Source organism: Anser anser (genome assembly GCF_964211835.1).
Source record: "Anser anser genome assembly, chromosome: Z".
NCBI classification, from domain to species: Eukaryota; Metazoa; Chordata; class Aves; order Anseriformes; family Anatidae; genus Anser; species Anser anser.
The window spans coordinates 21,391,208-21,406,452 of NC_139723.1; the positions used below are offsets into that span (position 1 = coordinate 21,391,208).

Below are 15,245 nucleotides of genomic sequence, written 5' to 3' on the forward strand. Positions count from 1 at the left end.
CGGGTCAAAATGGAAAATAGATTTCTTTTAATGTTAAGGTGTTACTTATGTGTAACCTTGTTGACTCCACTTAATTTTTTTCTTTAACATTCTGTTTTTGTCATGTTTCCAATAGATCTGCTATTTTGCCCCATTTAGAGTCATTATTTTTCCCCTTTAGTTTAGTAGTTTTTCCCCTTCTCCAAAATAGTCTTGACTACAGTACAATGTCATCTGTGGGAAAAAAAAAAAAAAAAAAAAGTCTTAATATATGTACTACAATTAACCAGCAATCTGGGATTTGTTTGTTTGTTTGTTTGTTTCACACTGCTTATGCTGAAGTATTTATGTACACTGGGATGTATCTGCCTTTTCTTAAAGTCACAGGTTAGAGCAACAAAAAATATGGGTGCTTTGTATTGCTGCTTTATGATGCATGTAAATGGTGTAATTTATCATTCTTTTAGGGTTTTATTTAGTTCCTTCTTTAAATTCAAGAAACAACGATTCCACTTTCTCTCTGGAAGACTCATTGAAACATTTGGAGTAATATGACTAGTAATTTCACATGAAGCTAAAACTGGAGCTGCCATTCTTCCTGTCCCTGGTAGTCAGATAAGGGGATGCAGATGCCCTGATCCTGCAAGCTGTTCAAAGGGCAGATTTGCCTCCCATGGAGGACTGCTTCTGTTTGGGGGAGGAGAGACAGAAAACTTTTTCAGAAATTGATCCACTGTCTCTGCTGGAGCAAAAAGATATAGCTGCAGCTCACCTTGGTGTCTCCTCTCCATTTAGATCCTCCTTTCTAAGGGAGAGATCCCAGACCTCGTAATAAGTAAGCTTAGGAAAAAAAATAGTAAAATAAAATAATAAATAATAAATATATATATATCAAATTTTAGTAACAGGAACCATAAATGAGACAAATAATATTTCTATATCTTGATCATGAAATTTTTGTTTACAAAGGGATTTTGAGGTGTTCTATACTTCAGAAAAGGTCTGTATTCATGGCAAGGTACATACTTGTATTAAATAACACTACTACTATTAACAAGAAAGACCATGCAGGGAAAGTGCTAAATTACTTAAATTCTAGCTAAATTGTTTTAAAAATAACAAGCATCATTTTAAATGCATTAGTAAGTTCAATTTCATGGGTGAAAATGGGCAGCCAACCGAACAGTTAATGTGCATCTTCTGTGAATGGAATCTCAGTATTTCTAATGCAGTAAGACAGCTGTGTTTGTAAGTGGTATTTGGACAAATTATAGTGTGCATGGATTAGGCAGGCAATGTCAAACACTGAGTGTATGTTGTGAGCGTATTGTTTCAAAGGTACATTTGATAGAGGGTGAAAGTATTTTAAAATATTTCAAATAATTTCTTATTTAAGAGTCAGTCTGTGATTGGTTAAAAAGTTTTAGATGTGAGATGACACTTTCTTTGTAGTTCCTAGTTAGCTTAGTACGTATGGTGGAAGACTTTTCTATTTGCTTTTTCTTATAGATAACAATGCTAAGTGAGGTTATCTGTAGTCAAAGCTTTAGTTGCATTGCCTAGACTGCAGGTCCAGTTAGAAGGGATTTCTTTTCATGTCATCACAAGCTATCAACTCACCATTGCAAAGTTTTTGTGTATTCTTATCTTACTGAAGACTCCACTATGGCTGCTAGTGGCTGGAAACAAAGCTCTCAAGCAAATTAAAAGGTAGGAGAAAAAGGGAAATTATTGGCTATCCTCATTTTCTTAAATTCTTCCCCCTCAGCATCTCCTATTTCAGAAAAATTAAAGGTTATTTAAAGGACCTGCCTGCAGAGTCAGGGCTATGCAAACATGTAATTTTCAGGAGTCAACCAAAAATAATGGGAAGAAAGATTCTGTCAGGTTGGGATAAGCCAGGTGTTTTTCACTTTTCTGACTGAAATGCAAAATTGTGGAACTGTCATTTCAGACTGAACATGAATGTTTTACCTGCAGTGACACCTCAGCTTCCCCCCCCCCTTTTTTTTTTCTAAACTCTTCCAAATTACTTTAAAATTTAGTGTTAAATGTAATTATTGAATAAAATCTTACAACATTTTCAAACTATCCAATGAGAATATTTTTTTCCTAAAATAGACCCTCAGTGTTTTCTTCACATGAAACCTTTCACAGAGGTTGACATAAACTTGGGAATTACGCAAATCCTGATTATAATTCTCAGTGTCAATACTGTAAAAACACTGTAAAGCAAACAAACAGACCAGCGAAGGCTAGTTAACCAAACTGAGAAGACCTGGTACCTCAAAAATCCCCTAAAATATTGATGTTCATGTTGTTTATGAATTTAAGAGCCATTTTGTTCACTACATCCCCTCAAACAAGCAAATCGTATAGAGAAGCCTTATAGTAGAATGAAGTCTTGTGTATGATGAGGCTGACTGTTGTGGTACAACAGTGCTGCTTATAAATAAATGAAGGCACGTGCACGTTGTAAAAAATGGTAACATGGACCCAGTTGTCACTGATGTCATCTAATTGTGTGAGGAGTTTTAAATTGCTTCTTTGAATCTACCTTGTGGCTGTTTAAATTATTCCCAAATGCCATCAGATGGGTTAAGTGGAAATCAAGTGGCCACTGAGTTAATGGGTAGTTTTATTACCAATACTTGTATTGGTACTTGAGGCTTAATCAAAATTTTGGCATTAGCCTAAGAACCAGGCTTGGGCTCAGTCTCCGTGATTACTTTTGTGAGCTCCTATAGCACAGGTGGACTCTTATTTCCTTTTTTACTCTTTTGGTTGCTATTATATCTTCCAGGACAACGTTAAACATATGTGGCTTGTAATACAGAAACACTCATGCACAAACATGCGTGCACATGCTACCCAGACTCATAGACATGGTTACTGAGGTAGTTATTCTGCTACAATAGGCTGGGAAAGGATGGTTTTCAGAGGGGAAGTATAATAGTTCAGCAGAAAGAATATTTTTGGATTTCCTCCCATTCCCACCTGCTGCGAGGTAGTTATGATGAGTGAATGCTCTGACACAGTTGTCCTCACCTTTACAACCAGCTTGTATCTAGCAGCAACTTCTTTGGGTCACATTGAAGAGAGGAATCGGGGAGCTAATACCAGTCCCCGCCTGTAAGCCAAATACTTATATATCCAAAACCGTAATCCTTAATCACATCCTTTGCAAGTGCCTAGAAAATACCCTGCACCTTAGGTACTGTCTGAAATATTACCCAGATATATGAGAGCTAGGGGAGAGCTAGGAGAGTTATATGCCTTGCCAAGGCTTTATTCTGAGTTGTATAGTGTAAGTTGTATAGTATAAAGACTGTATAGTGTAAACAGCATGGCCTGACCAACAGCAGAGCTTGGTATGCATGTCTCCTCTGTCCAAGGGCAAATGGCTGTAGCAACAGATTTATTCTTTTAGTGTCTCTCTAGCACCATGATACATCCTTCTTGTCTCTATCTGTATGAAAGTGTACCAGAACAGCCTTTAGCTTGGAAGGTAGAGCACCATCAACAGTAGAAGCTAGTGGATAAAGGATGGGAACTAACATTTTTAAGGAGTGCAGTGAGCCCTGTTCCAGAAAGAGTAAGGAAGTGTTCATGGCCAGTGGTTTTACTGAGTAGCACTATGTCTTTTGATAACCTTATAGTCTTTCTCTGATTCACATATGGCCCCTAGATGTCCTGACACGGTATATTGCATTCTTTTGACCCAGCACTTGGAGGTCAGCAGTTGCCGCACCTGATTTTGTAGGTTACTTTGAAACTGCACTGCTTACAGCTTGGTTAGGCAAGAATCCAAGCCTCCTATTACTCAGCAAGGAAAGCACTTGTCTTTGTAGACATCAAAATAACAAAACTATCAAGTTCAAGTAGATGGCAATATCTCACCCAGACAAAGTTAACCCCCCAGCCTTAAAATTGATTCTAATGCCTCTGTGATATATATATATATGTATATAAAAATAATATAATAATTTGCAAGTTTGTCAGGCAATGAAAGGTAGTATATTTTGACACACTAATCCAGTAACTAATCAGTTTTCTAATAAACAATCAGCAGTACACTAATGTGTCATCAGCACTTCAGGAGCTCTGGAGAGTGGATGATCTGCACATAGACGTTAATGAATACACCAAAAATCATTAAGTAATCAATACTTCTGAGTTATTTTCATTGAGCTGATAGGTCTGATACATTAAAGCTGACATTTTACATTTGTCAAGATCACAGTGCAGTTTTTAACAGTGGAACAGGCTACTAAAAATATTCCATGAAAGACGATCAAAGAAACACAACTTTAAAATGTTGACATTTTAGATTGGTACAGTAACTTGGATGAATGAGTCTGTAATGTCTGTGCTAAGTGCTCCTGAAACAGAACTTTCTTACTGAACTTCACTTGAGTGAAGAACATTCCATAATTATGCATATGTGTAAATATCTTTCTTTTTTTTTTTTTTTTGTAAGCAGCTGGATCAGTGACAGTTCACTTTCTATAGCTCATATCATATGAATATTAACTAGCTGAGTCCATTGTTTTTCTCCTCCTTTGAAGGTGAAGAATTCATCATAAAGATGCTTTTATGATAATCTGCTCTGAAGATAAAACATCACACAAGACTGTTAAATCAAAGGTGGCTTTTGGAGTGAGTGCCATACAGGAAGGATCCACTGTATCTGTATTTGCAACTCATCAAACACCTTTATCTAGTGTTTGGAATGCAAATTAAGAGGATAGTATTTGGGGAATTAGATACGATAAATTCCCTTTTGTAGCAGAGAAAGGGGATTCATATCCCCCATCCTACTCCCTCAGAAATTCAATAGCTTTTTTAATGCATTCACATGTTATTTTTGATGGAGATTATAGCTATCTAAAGAGAGGACAGGGTAGAAAAAGAGAAGACATAAAAGACAGTGAGGCCAACACTGGTGGTTGGTATGAGTTCTTGCTCAACCCACAAACAGCGTGGATGTTTTCAGATAATTAAGTAACTAACTCTATATGTGGCTATTTAAAATGAACCCCAGTGCATAGTCAAATCAGATAAACAATGGGTTTTCTCTTGTTCTAACACTAAACGTTATTGCTCTGTGATTTCTCTTCCTCAAATAGGCAATTGTGGATTTTAAATTAGCAGAAGGTGAAATTCTATTTGTCATCAATTTCTCCGAGGGGTTACAGAGCAGAAAACTGCAGACAAGCTGCTTCTTTGATGGCTCACTCCTAAAAATCTCTTTTTGTTCTTTATCTATTTGAACTGACAGTGATCAGAGCTACAGCAGGACAGGCCTCTCTGGAGAAATCACCTTCCCCCTGTCTATTGACAGATTCCTCTGTTCTGAACCAGACAGGCCTTGTCCCATCATAGGCATCAAGGTCTTGGAAGTAGCCACCAATTAAACCTCTTGAGCCAGTAAAATCTGAAGCCACTTTTGAGTGTCTGTTTTGATTAGGCAGGATGAGACAAAGCCCATCACCCCCATCCCCCCCCAGAGCAGCTCCCTGGTCTCAATTTTCTCTCTTGCCTTCACCAGGTGCGAGAGGTGTGAGAGGAGCTTCACACAAGCCACCCAGCTGAGTCGACACCAGAGGATGCCCAATGAGTGCAAGCCAATAACAGAGAGCACAGAATCAATTGAAGTGGATTAACTGATTGACTGGTTGGAATTAAACTGCAAGGAAAGTCATGATTAAATGTCACGGACACTTAAGCAAAACCAAAGATTTCCTCTGAGCAACTTTCAATCAGTCCCAGAAAACCAAAAGCAGTAATAAAATAAGTAAGATGTTAAGAGATATTGATCCTGGCGTGAAAGTGAGACCAGGAAAGAGATTATTTATTTATGACTGGGGATGAGTCTTATTTCAATTGACAAGTTACTTGGGACTGTTAACATTTCAAGTCCCACCATGTATTGCTTTAATTCTAAAAGCCTTTATAACTGTTATTTAATACCAAAGTGAAGAATCTCAAGGGTTCTTCTGCCCGTAGTTCTGCCCGTAGTTATGACTGAGAATGCACATGGACTTGTTCATCGTTGCACCTTTTTTGTAGCATGATTCAAAAGACCCAGATGTAATCCTTAGATTTAGCTGGGCTGGGCTAATTTGATCTTGATATGGCTATAATAGAAATCAGTGTGTGGGTTGGGAAGTGATCAAGAGCTATATCTGGGTCAGTGTCAGCCTCCTCAGACCAAAGGGCATTTCATTTCCATAGTCTCATGCCTCACACTGTGTGCACTTTTTCATACAAGTAGTTTCATTCAACAACATTGCATTGGTACAGACATTCTTGAGGTGTTGGGTGGGGGTGGGTGGGGAAATAAAGGAATGTTGTATATCTGCAAATATACATTATGTAAAGAAGCCAGTAGTAAAACTATGTTAAACTAACACAGCTCTCAAATTCAGTCTAATGGGTTTGAAAGAGAGTCTACTAGCAAATTGTATTATGGGGAGCAAAATAGCAAGGTAAAGTTTATAAGTTTGGGTGATTGATTTAATTTCTTGCTTGTCTTTAGAAAATCTAATCAGAAATCCAAGCTATCATCCATTGATATTTTTATTCTGTTGGCTTGGGTCAAACTGAAAATGCTCCTGTATTAGGTGAAACTTTCAACATTCTTGGGCTGAGCTTCAAAAAAAAAAAACTAAATCTGAACTCAGATACCGTGTAAAAATCTTGGAGGCTTCATAGTATTCACTTTCATGGAGATTTGTCTGGTGCTGTTGTGAATAAAAGGAAGCCAAAATATTCCAGACATTAATGAAAAAAGCTCAGATGTTGTTACATTGGTTGGATTTAGCAATTTTCAGTTACAATGGCTTTTTTCAAGCTTTTATCCTTGATTTACTTCAGATTTCATGATTTTGTCTAATGAAAGAATGTTTTTCACTTTTAAAGACCAGCAGTGTTTATATATTGATTGTCTCAATGCTAGAGATGTAGTTTGATAAAAATGCAAAATACCAAAAAAAAAAAATAGGAAAAAAAAAGGGCAAACTGTTCTGAGGTCATGTTATGTCATGAGGTAAACTGCAAAATAAATTTGGTGAGATTATAGGAAGTAAATCAGATTAGTTCACTTTTACACCAATACTAAGGTGCTGGGTGATTCATAAGGGCTCAGTTCATTATATCAGATATTTTTAAAACATTTAAGGGGAGGATTTTAAATGTACAGGAAACTAAGTATTCAGTTCTGTAAAAGGCTAGACAGACTAGCTACAAATTTAATCACACATTCAGACTATTTATGAATTTTGCAAAGAGCTCAAGCAGAAAAAAGAGCATACAGTAAAGTTCAAATACATTTAAAATGAATTTAAAATCTAAGGCATCCTTACTTCAGGATGTTCTTTTATTATGTTGCATAAACTACATAGCAGAGTCTGGAGTTTCCAAAGGTTTACAGGGAATAACTTCAGGAGTTACCGTTTTTGTGTTTGGCCATTAAAAATGTAAAAACACTGTGAAAAAAAGTGATTCTTATTATTGGTCTATCAAGTACCAGATTATCTTATGAAGAGGCTTTTGCCTTGTGAGTTTTTCAGCTCTGTTACTCAGTGGAGTGATATGGGGATTAAACAATTCAGACATCACTTGCCTGATTTTATCCTCCAAGCTATGATAAATTCTTAGCGACTATATAAATGTGTTGTTTTTTGATTTTGTTTTCTGTGTTGTGTTTTTTTGTTTGTTTGGTGTGTGTGTGTGTGTGTGTGTGTGTGTGTATGTTTTTCTTTTAGGTACAAGGAAGCATGGGAACCTGGGTAGGAAGAATGGTAACTCAAAGGTGACTATTTGAACATTATTATGTTCCTAGCAAGGCTAAAAAAAAAAGAAAAAGAACAACTACAACCTGATCCACAGCCTTTCAAACCCTATCTCTTGGTAATTCACACCTTCCCTTATTTTGAAGACTTAATGTAAAGAAACGCCTTGGTGTGTCACCAGGTTTTAGTTAACATTTGAGCAGTAGCTATGGATCATTGCTGCAAGCAAAGAGATGTTCCCACAAAAAAACAGCTGAAATAGAGTTAAGTGGGAAAAGAGATATGTCATGCTCTGAAAAGCAGATGCAAGCTGTGTGTTAGGTCACTGACTTGTGCTGTTGCGTTATCTAAATGTACTCTCTTGTTCAGGAAGGTAGTTAGTGGTAGTGCAAACCACTCAGCCTCTTGCAGAGAGGGACTTATATTTGAATCTGTAATGCAAATTGCACGTAAGTATGTGCTTACTGATATGCCAAGTTCCCTGCTGAATACAGATAGGCTTATTCATATGTTTTTAATTAAGCATGTGTCTAAGTGTTCTCCTGAATGGGCGTGAAATAAAGATCAATTATTTCAAGATTTTATTGGATTTTTTTTTTTAAAGCACCAGAGTGGGATTTCTGCAGAACTTACATTTTCTTCCAAATAATTCTTTCTTGTGTAAATCACAATGTTGTGCCAGATTCCTAAGCACAATTTCAATTTTTGCATTATTTTATATATGGCACTTTCATAGCAGAGTTGGCAGCATACAAAAGCAATTCAGTGAAAACCCATGATTTCATAGTAGGTTTTTCTCAAGTAAAACATTTGGCATTTGGTTACAATATAGCAAACCTAAAACTAGCATGAACAATCTAAAATACATCCTAGATTTGGACTAAACAGAATCTAGTTCCTGTCTGCACTTCCTAAATGTTGAGTGAGTTTCTGCTCACATATCAATGGAACAACCATACATTTAGGTCTATTATGATTACAGTATCTGTTTGCACACAGTAAACTAAAGCAGTAAGTATAGTACAATTATCTTTAAATTTAATGATTATGTGCTTCCCTTTTCAGAACTTCTGAAGCATTTGGCATCTCTGTTTTGTAGCCTGGTAAATAAATACAAATGTTTCATTTTTTTCCTTTTTTTTTGTTGTTGTTTTGTTTTTGTCTAATCATGAACATATTTGAAGTTGTATTTAAAAATTACGTCAAGTTCTAATTTTGTCCAGTGTGTGGAATGAAATTTTTTACATTCATAAATTTATTCCTTTCAGAAAGACATTAGGTCCTTTATGAACCTGCAGTTATATACTGTAAATATGGTCATTTTAAATACAAATTGATTGTCTTCCTGAGAAAGAAAACCAAGCTGAGAATAATGTGATAATTAAAACACATTACATACTAGAAACTTACAAGCAATGGTGTATACATCTGTTATTTTCTTCTGATAACATCATCTCTCTTTTAGTTAATATTTATTATCTGTATGATGCCATTAAGCTATGTGATGCTGTTTTATAGCTGACAAAATGATGTAGATTCTGAAGACTAAATAGGTGAATGTCCAAAAGTAAGTCCTCATTTGCTTTTGAGAGTTGTCAATTGCTATGACTTTATTTTATGCTATTTTATTTTTAACTTACTATTAGTGCACTCTTCTGTTCCATCCAAATTCTTTCTGTGTACATGTTTCCAGAAAATAAAATGTTCTGGGATAACATGAAGTATTTCTTTTTACAGTTTGTTGAGTTTTTGGAAGTTTTGACATGATAAACCGATCTGAAAAAGTGCATAAACACGCCCAATAGATGTAGAGTATGCTGAAGGGGTCCTCTGTTGTAGTAAAACAATAATGACACTGTAATTAGAAAGGTAAACAGCTTGCTTGCATTTTTTTTTAATCCATAAAATTGCATCTTTTTTTACTGCAAAGGACCAATTGAGTCATGCATGTAGCTGTATTCTTGTGATATAAACTGTAAAGATTACATTGTGTTTAAATGAAAATAACATGCACACATTTAAAAAGAAGACAAAGACATGTAAATATATTTGATTAATAAAACATTTCTATTACCCTATCCTAAGTCTTTGTTTTATGTTAAGGTTAGCTATGGAATTTTTTGCATGCTATGCAGAAAAATGTATGCTTAAATGCAAGTGTATTGAAGGTATCTTCAGATAACGACAGTACGTTGTTGTGGTGTTCACTGAGTTTCCAAGAGGGCTGCAGCCTGGATGTTGCAAAATGATTTGCAGTGATAATAGAGAGCAAGTTCAGTTTTCTTGTGTCTGGAAGGTATTCTAACACTTCTATTGATGTAACAGCAAGAGAATAGTGCAGTTATATGCTCAGCCATATTTTGGAATTTATATGTATAGGTTTGTGACACAAATCATGTCATACTGTAACCTGTATTTTCTGTTCTGCATACGGAAGTGTGTGTTTTTATGGTTAACAGCCCGAGTCTTCTATAGCTACCCAAAGCCTGATTTACAAGGATCACCATCTAGTGGACTGAGACAGAATTTCAAAACTCCAGTTGTGATATTTGAGCTCATTTTTAAAAAATCATTCTAAAACCAAAGCTAAAAGCACTTGCCATGCTCCACTGCAAGGAACCTTCTGTGCCTTTTGTAACATTATTTCACTGCCATTGTGTATGTCAAGGAGCAGCGATTAGTACACTAAGTCACCCCTTGTTCCACTTGAAAAAATACCACTTGAGTATGAGAAAAATATGTCAGTTTCTGTCATTTTTCATGTTATATGACCTTTTACATAAGCACCAGAACCACCACGGTAGAATAATTGCACAAAACTACTGTACTTGAGAAAATACTCAGGTAAATTGCTCGGCAGACTGCCTGCTGGTTTGCAAGTAGCAAGGATAGTCAATCATTTGGGGCAAGTTTCTATACATGTAAGGAAAATTCTTTATAACAAAAAATTGTATTGAGTCACGCTGTATGAGATTATATCGCTAAACCTATGTAATCTGTCATGAGCTAATGAGACACAAATGTCTAAAGGGGGTGGCGGGTGAAGTCCTTTGGCTGATGGCCCAATCTGTGATATAAAATTATCCTGGGGTCCACCTTCTTGCAAACATTCTGGTACATAATTTAGAAGGGGTGAGGCTCAGGTCCGACAATATTTCTCTTTTAATTCATTTACTGAACTTTTTTAGTTGGGCTGAGGGTTGGTAGTTAGGTACCTCTTACTTCACTTCAGTGATGTACTTCTTACATCACTGTATGTATCTGAAATCTGGAGAATGTGAGATCTGAACTATGTATATCACTGAGATTTGGAGGTCATCTGCAGTATTCAAGTACAAGGTCACCAGCCAGGACCCCAGGGAAGAGCTGGTTTTGATGTTAAATTGTTGGGACTTTTTTCTAAATATGGTGGACACTTTCTCCCAAACATGTATGTAGAGATGAGCATTTTTCAAGTCACGGCACACATTATTTAGGTGGCTTCTTTGGCACCACTGAGCATCTGCTAGTTAAAACAAGTCCAGTGACTTCAGAACACAACAAATCGAAGTTATACTTGAACTGCTAACACACAGATAATGCTGCACTGTCATGTCCATGTATTTAATGTGTGTTCTCCCAACCTCATACTAGCTTATTTTTCTATGTGGTAAAGGGCAATCAGCAAAACATGTTGACACTTAACTTGGTCAATTCCATCTTCTATGGTTGTAAGGGATCCGTTAGCCTTCTATGGTTGTAGGCGATCTGATAACCTTCTGGAGTAGATTGATAATATAGGGGGGCTTAACATACCCTGTGGAGTATTGAAACAGAATACCAACAAATGCACATGCCTAAGAAGAGTATCTATAGACATCAGTAAAAATGTTCTTTGTCTTTCTCATCAGTGTATCTTTGTGACCATCCTGAGGTAGTCAAAAGATAGAGGTATATAGCTTCCTTGCTCTAACTCTGAATCAATTTCATAGGCATAAAAACAACTAAGAAGGCCATTGATAGCTGGACAAAACAACAGGTGGTTTCCCATCCATGAGTAAGGCCAAGAATAAACTAATACTGTAGAAGATCTGGATCTCCAAACATAATTGGAATCTGTCTAAGAACATGGAAGGAAGAGGGAAGTATAGTCTATCAGAGAAAGTGATCAAAATCTTTGCACTCCATACATAGGTCTCATATTTGAAGACTGCTTTGACAAAATATTTTGGTTTATTTTATTTTATTTTATTTTATTTTATTTTATTTTATTTTATTTTATTTTATTTTATTTTATTTTATTTTATTTTATTTATTTTTAATACTTATATATATATTAATTACAGGTAACATAACTTGTGAGATTCCCACAGTCAGTGGAAGCAATGTTAGTAAATCCTAGGCCATCCTGTGTAGCCATAGCTGAATCTTTCCAGCTTTGCTCCAGATGTCCTCTATTCCACCAGCCAAAGCAGATGATCCATACCCATACTCTCTATGGATTTAAACTTTTTCCAAACTTTACTATTCTCCCTCTCCCCCTCTTGGCCCTCATCATTTCCATCTATTATACTTTCATTTTTCTCTTCATTTTCCTCTTCCCCTCTCTGACATTACTGCATTCAATCATTCTCCCCATCTCTAGAGTTCCTCCAAAAAAGATTGCAAATGACTAAAGAACTTGTATTTGTTTATACTGGCACAACAAGTCACAGAAATACATTTTTTTTCTCTATAATCTCAGCCTCAATAGAATGAGTCAAACTATAACAGTCATGCAGAGACTACAACCTGGATTTTTTTTTATTTTTTTTTTTTGCGGGGAGCCAAGAACATTTTAGCCTACAGCACACGCTGCTAGTGAAATATTCTTCTGGAAGCTATTTAGATTTTTTTTTTTTTAACCTTTTATTGGGGCAAATGTTTTGTTTGTTTGTTTGTTTGTTTTGTTTTTCCCATAGCATAAAAGGTAATTAGATAGCCAGTAAACTGAAAATTTTGTATAGAAAATAGTAACAAGCAAATAAAAAACACCCCACAATTAAATGTTTGTGATGAGCCGTACTTGTCTGTTAGTCTACCCTTGTCTTTCTTCACTTTCTTTTTTTTTTTTTTCCTTTAAAGCATAAAAAGCAATTTCTTCTGCTTACATGTAAGATCTTCAAGAAAGGGGATAATATATTGCTGTAATACTGCACAATAGTTCTGCACAATGAAATGCAGCAGCAGTGTCTGATCAGTCAGTGATAAGAACACCATGTAGCTCCCATCTCAGTTTCTGAAATTGCTTATGTGATGAAGATATATGTTCCATGAAGAGGTAAGCAGATACAACTAAAAGTATCTGATTCATTACCATGGGGTTGTTTAACTTGTTTTTATTTAATAAGCTAATGAAAGAAAGGAGGTTGCACTGTTCTTTAATGGGAGATAAGCAGATCTGGGAAGTTTTAAGCTCTGAAGAAGGTAGAAGAATATTGCATCTGTCTTTCATCTTACTGGCAATTCTTTGCTCTGTGCTAATAGTCAAGGTCCTAAATAAAGATATTCTTCCAAGTGCACATTATTAATAAAGGTTGATTGTCATTTTTCCATCTGAGAGTTTATTCTCTAGAAAAGTACAGGGATTGCCTGATATGCAAAAAAAAAAAAAAAAAAAAGCAAACACACACACAAACACAGAAAAAATATGCCAAGAAAACAAAGAAATTGGGATTTTTCTTCCTTAACTTCAAGCAAAAAAATAAATAAATTTAAATGTATGCATAAAACGGGCCATTCTGTGCATGATTCCTCTTCTTCAAGAAGTCTTTTTCAGCTTCTGAGATTTTAAGAGAACATTCCTGCCTAGGACTAACGACTTGAGAAAAAAAAAAAAAAGTACCATTTGCATGCTCCAAATCATGGATATCCATAGCTTTTAATGGTTAGTTCTACTGTGTAATCTTTGTAATAACATTGTTGATTTTTAAATTATTCTTTTATTTATTTATTTATTTATTTATTTATTTTTACTGTAGGTACAAAGGTCATATATCTCTTTCAGTCTTGCATGGTCATATGGTCTTAATTCTCCTTAAGTCAAGTCTTAATGAAGGTACTGCATTGTGCAGTTTCTCATATGTATTAACAAGTCATATTATAGACAGCGGAAGAATTTTAAGCCATATGTACCTTTTCTATTTCTTCTCTTTGGTTTGCCAGTACCTTTCTGGTTTAGGATTTTCCTGTGCTGAGTAAGGTTTCTAGCCAGATTCTTTTTTGCCACCACCCTGAGTACAAAGGCAGTTTGCCTGCAAAATCTCTCAGCAGACTCATGGCTACTTCAGTGTGCTTTTAGATTTCCCTCAGAGGTAAAACGTCACAAATCTGCTTCCATTGCATTGAAGGACAGACCTCTTAGTATCAATAGATCGTCAAATAAAAGTAAGTTAAGCAACCCCATGGTAGTGAACCAAACATTTTTTTCATTTTTATCTGCCTTGTTCTCTCTTTCTCTTGTTATGTTTACCATCATTTGAAACATAGATTTCACAGACTGCAGAAGAGAAAGGGAGTCTACAGTACTGTTTACATGTGGTTAATCTTCACTCCTTTGTATGGTTCATTTGTTTTGCCTCTTGCTCACCTTTGAATGTGCCATTAACAGAGCAGGTAAAATGGCAACAACCAATACAAATTTCCATTTTGAATCAGGATAATGGCCTCAGTAAAATATCACACCATAAATATATTAATATAGTAATGCTATTAATAATTATCATTTTCCTAAGTGCAAAGTAGAGTAGTCACTGTACAGGTAAATATCTTTAATCCATGCAGACTTTACATACATAGTATTGTCATATAGTACTGTTAAAATACTGGCTAGCATGTACCTTGGAGTGATAGCTTAATTTTTTTATTTTTTTGGTGGGGTTGAGGGAGAAGCTGGGTTTGTTATCCACAAAATGCTCAGCCTATTCAGCCTACTTAGTGAGGCTGAGAAGATGCAATCTATTCCCAAATCTGTCACAACCAAAGCTGTAGTCATTTAAAATAACCAATCCAATCATCCAGCTCTTGATTGTTTGATGTTCTTTCTGGCTTTACACTTTTGATTAAGAGGCTCAGCAAAGAGGTGAAGTTGCAGAATAGCAAAGGGTTCCTTGACCTAAAGAACTTGAAGTCAGCAGGTCACTTATAGTGACTGTGATTTATTGAACAATAAACACAGTGTCTCCAAACCCTTTTCTTTCCTCACTAGCCTATTTTTGCAGTCATCATATTCTTGTTCAGTGGATGCACGGAGAGAACTTCTGAAAGATTATTGAGTCTTGTATATCAAAAAGAAGGTATCCACGATTCTATCTAACTGTAAAAATGTATTTTAATAAACCGCGTTCTCAGAAATGGAATGAAGTAATAACAATAATCCATTAATTTTACAGACATTACTGAAGATTTTTAGCATACTCTACTATGAGAAAGAAAAACACTGTATTTCATTTT

General features: G+C 35.6%; 1 protein-coding gene across 1 annotated transcript in view; it reads left to right on the plus strand.

The window, feature by feature from the left end:
* PRDM6 (PR/SET domain 6) overlaps window positions 1–14,296 on the plus strand; it is an 85,699-nt gene extending 71,403 nt beyond the window's left edge. The window contains exon 8 of the mRNA XM_083816084.1: window positions 5,531–14,296. Coding sequence (XP_083672210.1) covers window positions 5,531–5,645 — 115 coding nt within the window. The 3' untranslated portion in view covers window positions 5,646–14,296. The remainder of the gene's footprint in view (window positions 1–5,530) is intronic.
* The last annotated feature ends 949 nt before the right edge of the window (window positions 14,297–15,245 follow it).